The following is an 11,089-nucleotide window of genomic DNA, read 5'->3' as shown; positions in this document are numbered from 1 at the left end:
GTTAAAGGAGTTCAGTTCTCGGAATTTGAAACTGGAATTGTTGGTATATTTTCCCTGTGGCCCAGTCGTGAACAATGTTTTGAACCATTGCTGTTTTCTCAATCCCAGCCACTCCGGCCACTGCTGCAGAACTCCCAGTATTTATTCTGGGTAAAGCTGCTCTGAAACAATTGATCAGTCTGGATTTTTTCCAGTTCCGTGCGGAGATGTTTCTGTCTCCATTTTTCTTGGACCCGGCCTCTTGCCAGCAGCTCGTGTTTCACCAGTCTCCGATCTCGAACATTAGAAATGATCGGGAGCTTAGTGTATCGATCAACCAGCTGGAAAACCTTCACCTTCTCCGTCATCAGGATTGTGTTCACTCTCAGTGTTTCAGTCTGTATCCTCAGAGTCTCCTTGTGTTTCTGTTGAACATCTTCAATAGAAACGGTGAGAAAATTATCACTGCACTAGAAAACATTGAACACTCTGATTGGAACATTGTTAAACTGACAGGAAATAACTCAGTTTCTATCGATGAGAATGCGGTCAATGACTAAGGAAATCTCACATCCCATCCTGAGCGGTGAAGGTAGATTGTGCCCCACACCCCCGGTACTCCATGATACCCTGCTCGTTCACCACGCATGTTCCTTTTGAAAATACAGCGACCATTTTCTTGGCAGCACATACAATGCTGGAAAGAACTCAGCAGTTTGTATGTGTTGTTTGCGTTTCCAGTAACTGCAGATTTCCGCATGTCTATCTATCTATCTGTCTCATTACCTATTTATCTATCTATCCATTCAACTATCTATCTACCTATCTATCATCTATTTATCCATTTAACTATTTATCCATCCATTTCTTTATCCATCTACTGCTTATCTCTTTATCCATCCGTCTATCTATCTATCCATCCATTTTATCAATCTATTAATTCAACTATCTATATATCCCGGATCCCACTCAACCCCATAGACCTGCCTTCTCACCATATCTTTGGGTGTCCTGACCGATCAGCAAACGATCAACTTCCGTCTTAAATATACCCACGGACTTGGCCTTCACCACGGTCTATGGCAGAGCATTCCACAGATTCACCACTCGTTAAAATAAAAACTTTCTTACCTCTGTTTTACCCCTCAATTTTGAGGCAGTGCCCTCCAGATCTGGATGTTCCCTATCATCGGAAACACCCTCTCCACATCCACCCTAACTAGTCCTTTGAACATTCGGCAGATCTCTGTAATCCACACGTTAAACCACCTGAAATTGCATGGGACTGCAGTTTAGTAATTGGTTTGAGATGACCGCATCATCACACACCCTTCAGTTGCGAGGACAAACCACAAAAGCCTCGGGTGATACTCAAGTGCTCATAAGGATCAGGACCTGTTGACATTGTAAAGCTTTCATGAAATCATGTCTGGCAAACATGGTTAAATCTGGAACATTCAAATCTGATTTCAGGCTGAATGCATTGTTTTACCGTACCAAATTCCTGGATTTCCTGCAGTAACTTATTCAGCTTCGGTAACCCGTCCCTCATTTTCACAAAGGATTTCCATATCACCCTCCGGGCCGGAGCTTCTTTGTCCATCACTAGACTGAGAAAGAGTTTGGATCTCTCTGCTCGGTTTCCCTTCTCCATGAGCTCGGCGACTTTCTGTAAAGGAGAGCATTAAATATATTGTGTATATTTAGAGGATCGGTTCAACGGGAGGAGGGTGTGGGGGTCAGTTTTTTTAATCAGGACTCGTGGATGCCTGGCATGCGCTGCCTGTTGTGGTGGTAGAAACAAATACATTAGAGGCTTTCACCAGACGTTTGGATAGGCGCACGTTTGTAAGGAGGTTGGAGGTATATGGACATGGTGTGGGTTGGACGGATCAGGGTTTAGGTCGGCACAGCATTGTAGGCCGAATGGGCCTCTCTTGTGCTGCACTATTCTATGTTCTATGAGCGGACTGTCGGACTGCTCTGTGAGGAAACTTTCTGCTCGGTGGCCGGACGGCTGGATAGTTCTGAGCACCGGAGAAACCACTCGTCTGCCTCAACTGTAAATCTCTGAATTCAGGCATGTCAATAAATATTGTACGTTAAGGCAACTACAAGGCAGCGGTCCGGTGGCATATTTAGGGGGGCGCGGGGCGATGCACCACTGCCACGTTTCTCCGTAACTCCCTGGCCCTTGTTCACTGCGTTGGCAGTGATGGTGACGTCAGGCAGAGGTGGTCCGTGAACACGTGAATTGTGGCTGTTACAACTCTGACGTGGTCACGCAAAGCATGACGTCATCGATGCTGGGTTCTGTGCTGCCGTCCGGGTCAGGCCTGGTTCTGTCTATCCTACGTCATGGCCGATTAATTACCCCTTTAACCTCATTCTCCTGCCTTCTCGCTGTAAGCCCTGATGCCTGAACTAATCAAGACAAATTCCACAAATGCCCCAGCTGATCAATTCTTCCTCATCTCTGATCTAAAGGGATGTCCTTACATTCTGATGCTGGCCCATCAGCGCATAAACTTTCGGAATATTGGAATAACTCCACAGTCCACACTCTCCAGTCCTTTCAATATTCCATGTTGGTGCGGACTTTCCAGCGCATCTGCAGATGTGAACTGCCCACTGTTGGGGACATTTACAAAGAGTGTTGTGTAAAAAGTGCCCAAAAGGTCATTGGAGACCAGAGTCAACCCCAACCACAATCTGTTCCAGCTAGTACCAACTGGGAAACGGTACCGCAGCAGAAAAGCTGCAGGACAACTTCTTCCACCAGGCCATCAAAATCATTTCAGTTCAATGAGATTCTCCCTCAGTCTTCCAAACTCCAGGGAACAAGGGCCCAGAGCCACAAAACGATCCTCGTCTATTAAACCTTTACTTCCATGTGTCACCTCTGTCCCCTCTCCAATGCTTGCTTATCCTTTTTAAGGGACCCTCAAAGTGCAGAATATACTCCAAATACGGCCCGAGCAATGTCTCAGCATTATATCTATGTTTGTACCTTCTCACACTCTCGAGTTAATTATATGATTACATTTGCTTTTCCTGTCACCGACTCAATCTACAAGGTAACTCTTAGGTATTCCAGCACTGAAACTCCCATTTTGAACCTCCGATTTCTGAAATTGCTCTCCGTTTGAAAAATACTCCACACCTCACTTCCCTACACCTATGCCATCTGCTCATTCCCCTCTGTCCAAACACTTCTGCTTTTTCAACTTTCGCAGCCTTTCTCTTTCATCAAACCTGGCCCCAAGTCATCCAGCTCGTTAGGATATATAACGTGAACAGAAGAGGTCCCGAAACTAAGCTTTGCTGGAAAAGCTTCCAACTAGAAAAACCTAGGGTCAATTGCTTTATTTACGCATTTGGATTTTCAGAAAGTGTTTGACAGGGAGCCGCGCACGAGGATGCTGGAAAAAAAAATAGTCCCCTTAATTCCAACAATTTGTCTCCTGTCACTCAGCCAAACTTCTGTCCATGTTGCTATGTTTTTTTTTTATGTAATACCATGGGATCTTGTTTTGTTTAGCATCCTCGTTTGCCGCTCCCTCTCGTGTTTTCTGAAAATCCAAGTGTGTAACACGGCAATTGACTCCCCTTTGTCTATTGTGCGAGTTAGGTCTTAGCTCAAATAAATCTGACCGATTCACCTCAAGGAAGCCAGGCTGACTTCGGCCTGTTTTATCCCGATACTTCATTCTTAACGATGGACCCCAACATCTTCCCAGCTACTGAGGTCAGGATACCTGGCCAATAATTTCCTTTCTTCTGCTGTCGTCCTGAGTAGCACAGTATTTGCAATTTACTGGACCTCCGGAATCATTCCAAATGGAAAGATCACTGTGAATATTTCCACAGTCTACTTAGCATCAAGTTACTGCGCCCTAGGCTGCAATCCATCCGTTATAGTTCCCTCCCCCTTTGTAATAGGAACTGTGCGCAGCTCTGCCCTCTGACACTCGGATTTCCAAATATGACTGGTGTCTTCCACAGTGAGGGAACATAATTATTGAACTCTCCTGCTGTTACTTTGTCTCCAATTACTACCTCTCCAGTGATCCAATATCGACTCTCTCTTCTTTTTAGCTTCCTTACATGACAATAAAAAAAAACGTTTGGTATCCTTTTTTAATATTATTGGCCAGAATACCTTCATATTTCATCTGTCTGGAGACTTCCACAGCATATTCTGCATTTATCTTCCATTTTACATTCTCTTGTAAGAGGACATTTAAAAAGGAAAAGAAAAAGAACAAAAAAGGCATGAGGATGTCCAAGCAGACCAGGCAAAGGAGAATCGTAAGGGCATCTACAGATTTACTGAAAGCAAAGGAATATCAAAGAGAAAAATTGGTCCTCGAAGATTAGCCTTGTCATCTCTGCATGGAGCTGATGATTTTTGTTTACTTTGGAGACTGTTGCAGAGTATACAGACTGAGGCAAAAGAACAGTGAGGCAGATTAGGTATGTCATATCTAGCCAATCCTATAGAGTTGTTGAGGAGATTTCCAGGAAAACTGAAGAAGACAGCACAGTTTGACAGAATTTCGCATGCAGAGGTTAATCAAGGTTCAGTCATTTGGCATTTAGGACAAGAAAGTTGAATTGTACTTTGGCTTTGCGTGAGAAGCCAAAGACTGTAATCGACGACTTCCTCTTTGACTGGAGTCCTAGTGTGACGCAGGGATCCGTACTGGGTTTTGTTTCCTATATTAACGATCTAGATGATAGCGTTCTAAAATGGATGAGCACAATTTCGGAGGACACCGGTACTGGGTGTGTAGTGAAGAAGGCCACAATGGTTTACAGTAAATGGTCTGAAACTACAGGTGGAATTTAATGCAGATAAGAGTGAGGTGTGGCGTTTTGGGAGGACATGGCATGGCAGGGCTAACACAATGAAATGAGAGGCCAGCAGAGTGGAGGGATCTGGAATGCAGATGATATTTCCCAGAGGGATATTTAATACAGATAATAATACAAGAGGGATCTGGGACACTGCTGATGATACCCAGAAGGATCAGGAGTACAGATAGTAATTCCCAGAGGGATCCGGAAATTCAGATGTAAGCAATTATATAACTTTGTTCATATTTTGTGTTTCTGGCACGTTGGCCTTCATAAATCACAGTACTGAATACAGAAGTTGGGATGTTGTGTAGTTTTAAAAGATGTTGGCGAGGCGTAATTTGGAGTATTCTCTGCAGTTCCGCAGCTATCTCCAGGATGAGCAGGGGAAAAAGACGACGATTCCCTGCTGTCTCTATCAATCAGGAAATTGGGTAGAGAATTTGCGACGGCACGTTTCAGTTTCAGATGCTGGCGAGGACACATTTCATATACAGCTTTCAGTCTTAGTCCCCCCGATGCAAGAAATATGACACTGAGCTTGAAAGAGTGCCGAGGAGGTTTAGAGGAATTTTCTGGTACTTGAGGGACTGGGTCATAGAGAACAGCTGCCCAGTTTGAGACTGTTTACACTGGTCCTTACGAAATTGGTTTTACACTGGAGCATAAAACGTGAGAGGCATCTGTAGAGTGAACACACAGTCGTTTCCCCAGGGGAAGAGAATGACAAACTAGAGGGCATAGCATTATGGTCAGGGGAAAGGGGGATTTGAGTAGGGTCCCGAGGAGAAAGGTTGTTCATACTGAGGGTGACCAGTGTATGAAATGAGCTGGAGGGAGTGGTCAAGGCAATGTATATATCAACAGCAGTTGAAAGATAACTTGATAGACACATGGACAGGATATGTTAGAGCGTTTCGAGCCACACAGAGAGAAATGGAACTAGCGTAGATGTAATCTTGATCGGTATGGTTCAATTGTGTCGACGGCCCCATTTTGGCTTATGTGAATTCAACAGCCACGGCACAATAGTCTCTTGACTGCGGGCGTTGCACTACCGTATTATTGGATCGGGATGAAGGAACCTCACGCTGGCCTTCGCACTGGCTATGGAAGAATGACAATATACAAACTTTAGCCCTGTATCTGGAATGCGGAGTGGAGTGGAGGACAGGCGTCTTTCTCCAAAGGAAAGAGTTAAACATGGACGACACAACTTTCCAGTGGATAACATTCGACAGTCACCATGATATTTCATTGAGATAAGTATTACTGATAGCGACTCATTGCCTTACATTCGCCATACCAAAAGATTGCGCTCAGCATGTTTCGAAGGCGCAATTGATCTTGAATCTGAAGGCGCAACTCCCCGCCTCTGTGGTTGCAGTCCGAGCGTTGGATAGTTGGGAGAAATTGTTCTGCGACCAACGTCACTACTGCAGCGAACAGGACCGAGACTCTAACCAGACTGACTCCTCTCTCGCACTCTGTCTCATCAGTGGAGTGTGTGATGGGATGATGTGGAGGGAGATTCACTCTGTGTCAGATCCGGTAGGTTGTGATGGAATGATGCGGAGGGAGCTTCACATTGTGTCTGATCTGGGAGTATGTGATGGACTGATGCAGAGGCAGCTTCACTCTATTTCTGATCTGGGGAGTGTGTAATGGGATTTTGTGGAGGGAGCTATAGTCTATGTCAGATCCGGGAAATGTGTGATGGGACACTATCGAAAGAGTTTCACTCTGCTACTGCTTCTGTGAGTGAGTGATGGGATGATGCGGAACGAGTTTCACGTTGTGTCTGAACCGGGGTGTCTGAGGTGAGGCGGTGTTTTGCGAGCTTCACTCTGTGTCTGATCTTGGAGTGTGTGATGGGCTGATGTGGAGAGAGCTTCACTCCAATTCTGATCTGATGAGTGTGTAATGGGATTTAGTGGAGGGAGCTACAATCTCTGTCAGATCCGCGGAGTATGTGATGAGACTCTGCCGAAGGAGCTTCACTCTACGTCTGCCCCTGTGAGAGAGTGATGGGATGATGAGGAGGGAGCTCCGCATTGTATCTGAACCGGGGTGTCTGATATGACACGGTGTTTAGCGAGCTTCGCTCTCTGTCTGATCTTGGCAGTGTGGGATTTGAGGACGATTTAAAGGGAGCTTCACTGTTTCTACCCCATGTTGAGTTTGATGGGGCGGTGTGGAGGAAGTTTCACCCTGTTCCTGAAACGGCAAGTGTGACATTGGGTGGTGCGGAGAGAGATTCTGTCAACGTCTGCCCCTGTGAGTGTGTGATGTGACGGTGGAGGGAGCCTCACTTTGTCTCTGACAGAAGAATTTTGTATTGTGACACCGGGCGTGAGATTTTCTCAATGACTGTACTTGGGATGGCATCATGGAATGGTGTGGAGAGAATTCCCTATGTTTGTCCCTGTGGGTGTGTGATAGGATGGTGTGGAAGGAGCTTCAATCTGTTAGTGATCCGGGTTGTGTGTGATGGGAAGATATGGTAGAAGCTTCACTCTGTGTCTGACCGGCAAGAGTGCGGCATGAGCTTCGGTCTCTGTCTGCTCCTGTGAGTGAGTGATAGGATCGTGCAGAGGGAGCTTCACTGTGTGTTTGAACCTGGGCATGTGTGAAGGGACGGTGTAGAGGGAGCTTCCCTCTGTGTCCGACGCTGGGAGTGTGTTTCTCCTCTAATGAGACTCAATTCTGAGACCAAGACAGGAACTTACTGCGATTTATTGATTTCATCATGACAAATATAAATTAAAGAACATGTGAGCTTCTAACTTGCGGGAATAAATAAGCTGCTCCCGATTCGCACAGTCACACACAATTAACTGACCGGCCACAGTGAGTAACAGGTTGAATAATCAATCCCGCTTTATCACCGCCACTCTGCACCGGGGAACCGTTGATAATAAAATCACACTTCAGGGACATGTCTTGGATCGCTGCAGATCCACGGTCACTGCCGAGGGATCTGTCAAATTAACATCATTATATCGGCCAGACTGCCCAATGCACCGTCCTCAGCAAAGTGAAGAAAAGCATTCTCTCCGGATAATCCCATCCAGGGACACGGCAGTCCCAGACTGAGCCCCGGTCCCGGCCTCTTCTTGTCTGTGTAATTACCCACGGTCTCACCAGGGGCAGTCTCGAAGCCGGACATCCCGCGGAAGGAAGCAGCGCCGCCAGACAACAGGCGGAAATACGTCACTGCGAGATCGCTTCCGATGTCACAGAGCGCGAGACCGGAGCCAGTTCCGTTAGAACAGTTGTGATTTAAAACCGGCGAGCGGCCATTAAAGGTAAGGGCTGCTGTTGAATGGGGGGGGGGGGGGGGGAGGGAGTTAAAGGGGAGGGCGGGGATGTCCACACATTCAGATGTTCACACGGCCACTGCCAGTCCGCGTCTGGGTTCCTGTAGGGATTTCAGTTCCTTCCTCCCGGCCCGACTGAAATTATTGCTCCACAGGCTGAAACAGATGGAAGAATAAAGATGAATTAAACAGATTACAGAACAGTGTCAGTAACAGGGGACCAGTGGTAATATTTCAACAACATTCACAGACAACTATCACCAGAAAATCCGCAGATCCGCTGATATTTTACCAGATTGAACATTCACACAAACACTCACCTGATCCATTCCAGACTCGGGAGGGTCTTTATGACGCGGCGGAGAGCAGAGACAGATCGGTCTGTGAGCGAGTTTGAATTCAGGCTCAGCACCGTCAGTGATTGGTTTGTACTGAGAGCGGAGACGAGATCCTTAGCACTAGAATCTGTGAGACCGACACGGTACAGCCTGGAGATGAGAGAGAGTGAGGGTGAAGGACACAGAGAGACAGGGGACGGTACAACCCACCAGAGTTTATCAGTAACTAAATTACTGATCACATTAGTGTTCACTTTCAAACACTCAGTGACTGTAAACACAATCTCCCACAGTCGGGTGCTTACCGTAGTGTCTGTATTTTACACTCCGGGTTCCTCAGAGCCGCAGATACCAGTTTCACTCCTGAATCTCCCAGTTCATTTTCACTCAGGTCCAGCCCCTTCAGTGATGTGTTTGTACTGAGTGCGGAGGCGAGATCCTCGGCAACAGAATCTGTGAGACTGACTCTCTGCAGCCTGGGATTGAGAGAGAGTGAAGGTGAAGGTCACAGGGAGACGGTAGACGGTACAAATCCCCAGTGTTTATCAGTAACACAATTACTGATCACATTAATGTTCCGTATCAGTCAACCAGTGAGAGTAAACACAATCTCCCACAGTCTGGTCTTACCACAGTCTCTGTATTTTACACTCTGGGTTCTTCAGAGCCGCAGACAGCAGTTTCACTCCTGAATCTCCCAGTTCATTCCCCCCGAGTCTAAACACAAACAGAAAAATTAATGAACAAAGTGATTCAAACTGCAGGTCTGAGGGAATTTCTCTCACTCGGATATTGCAGGAAACATTAAACCCTTCAGTAAATCGCCAATCGGAGTTCCCATCACTGTCAACGTCCCTCATTACCCAGCTCCAGGGCATTCACCAAATGTCAGTAATTTAGTCTGTCGGTGTGACCCTGTAAACTCCACATATTCCGTCTCATTCCCCAATGGTGAGGCAAACGTTCCTGATGTGAGATGGTCAGGAGGGGCGTGATGAAAAGTGAGAGAATGGTTTGTGACTGGGGAAATGTCGATGGGAGATGGAGGAAGAGATCCCACCTGAGGCAAAGGGATAGGGAGAGAAAACTCCCTATCTCCCTAAAGGGGAACGGGGAACAGAGATCCAAAAGTAGGGAGGGGATTGGTATGAGAGATCCCATATCAGTATACCGATGAGAAAAGTTAATCCAATGGGATGAGATGATCCAGAAATAGATCGTACACGAGAGGTGGGTCCGAACTGAGGACCACAATGGGAAATGAGATGAAGCCATGTGGTGTGGATATCTGGTAGTGAGCAAAGTCACAAAGGTGGACTGATGGTGATAGGCACACGCGGGGAACGGCAGGGGAGGACTATCACTCAATGGTATTTCTCTCCCCACTCGGACAGTCTGCTGACGGTCTCTTGTCCCTCACCGGGAAGGGGGTGTAAATCTGTGACCCACCCGCTGCAGTCAGTGTCACTATGGGTGTCAGTAACAGTGAGAAGGAACATTGTCAATGGACGTGTCAGGGGCAGCGAGAAACACGGCCATTCCTGTGATTTACTACCATTAAGCCATTGGCCGTTGTTCACGGATCTGATGAACTCTATAACAACCCTTCACAAAGAACTCCAGAACTTTCCTGTTCTTGAGGAATTACTGACCTGGGCAATGTCTGGGCATTTTTCATAACTCTTCATAATCTGATTTACTACTGTTTTACCCAAATCCCTTTACATTGAAATAAGACTATAGAGCTGTTTCACAGTTCAGAGTGAGAGATAAATCAAATTACCCCAACTCCAGGCACTTGTGCAGTCCGGGAGCCAGCCGCTGGATTCCATCACACTGAATGTGGCAGCTCTCCAGGTCGAGGTGTTTTATTGTATCGCAGAGCCCGATGACATGAGACAGGACCGTGCAGTCAATCGGGGTCAGTGTCATTCCACGGAATGAAAGTGTTTCCACAGATCCCATTGTGGCCTGAGCCAGCCCACGATTCTGAGACTCAAACAGGTAGTGCAATGTGTTCAGGAGGCTCCTTTTACCAGCTTCACTCCTTGTGTTTCCACTCTGGCGTTTAACCTCCTCCTTCAACCAGTCAATCACCCGGCAGGTTGTTTCATGAGGAAATGGACCCAGAAACTCCTCCAGGCCCCGAGCTGTTATTGGCGAGGAGAGACCAGCAAGAAAACGGAGAAATAACTCAAATCGCCCATCTGTCGTATTGCAGGCTTCAGTGAGGGATTTCAGGATATCCCCGGGATATGGATTCATAAATATTGCGAGTGCAGCTACAAACTCTTGGATAGTGAGCTGTGGGAATGTGTACACCACACAAAGGGCAGAATCCTCTCTCTCCAAAAGCTCCTCTAGGAATCCGGACAGGAACTGGGAAGGCTGCAGATTGTAGTTGATCAGATCTCCATCTGTAAACACAATCTTCTTCTCGGACACTCCTCTGAAGGCCATCTGACCAACCCTGAGGAACACATCACGGGGGTTCTCAATCTCACGGCCGTGGTTTTTCAGGATGTTGTAAATATAGTAGGAGTACACTTGGGTGATGGTCTTGGGAACTCGCTGCGGGTCCTTGACTCTTTG

General features: G+C 46.7%; 1 protein-coding gene across 1 annotated transcript; it reads right to left on the bottom strand.

Moving 5' to 3' along the window:
- Positions 1-8,189: 8,189 nt before the first annotated feature.
- Positions 8,190-10,779, bottom strand: LOC140722037 (NACHT, LRR and PYD domains-containing protein 3-like). Its single transcript, XM_073036845.1, has 5 exons — positions 10,281-10,779; positions 9,128-9,214; positions 8,803-8,973; positions 8,480-8,647; positions 8,190-8,315 (listed from the first exon to the last, which is right to left on the bottom strand). The coding sequence occupies exons 1-5, from the start codon at positions 10,760-10,762 to the stop codon at positions 8,228-8,230; spliced, it is 996 nt and encodes a 331-aa protein (XP_072892946.1). The 5' UTR covers positions 10,763-10,779; the 3' UTR covers positions 8,190-8,227.
- Between the last annotated feature and the right edge of the window lie 310 nt (positions 10,780-11,089).

The sequence above is a fragment of the Hemitrygon akajei genome, unplaced genomic scaffold (assembly GCF_048418815.1).
Source record: "Hemitrygon akajei unplaced genomic scaffold, sHemAka1.3 Scf000068, whole genome shotgun sequence".
Taxonomy (NCBI): domain Eukaryota; kingdom Metazoa; phylum Chordata; class Chondrichthyes; order Myliobatiformes; family Dasyatidae; genus Hemitrygon; species Hemitrygon akajei.
This window is presented reverse-complemented; position numbering and strand designations above follow the sequence as displayed.

Coding starts and splice junctions, on each gene's coding strand:
- LOC140722037 (XM_073036845.1), bottom strand. CDS start 10,762: ATGAATCCATATCCCGGGGATATCCTGAAATCCCTCACTGAAGCCTGC. Junction 8,974..9,127: donor TGTAAAATACAGAGACTGTG/GTAAGACCAGAC, acceptor TCTCAATCCCAG/GCTGCAGAGAGTCAGTCTCA. Junction 8,316..8,479: donor CCGAGTCTGGAATGGATCAG/GTGAGTGTTTGT, acceptor CATCTGTTTCAG/CCTGTGGAGCAATAATTTCA.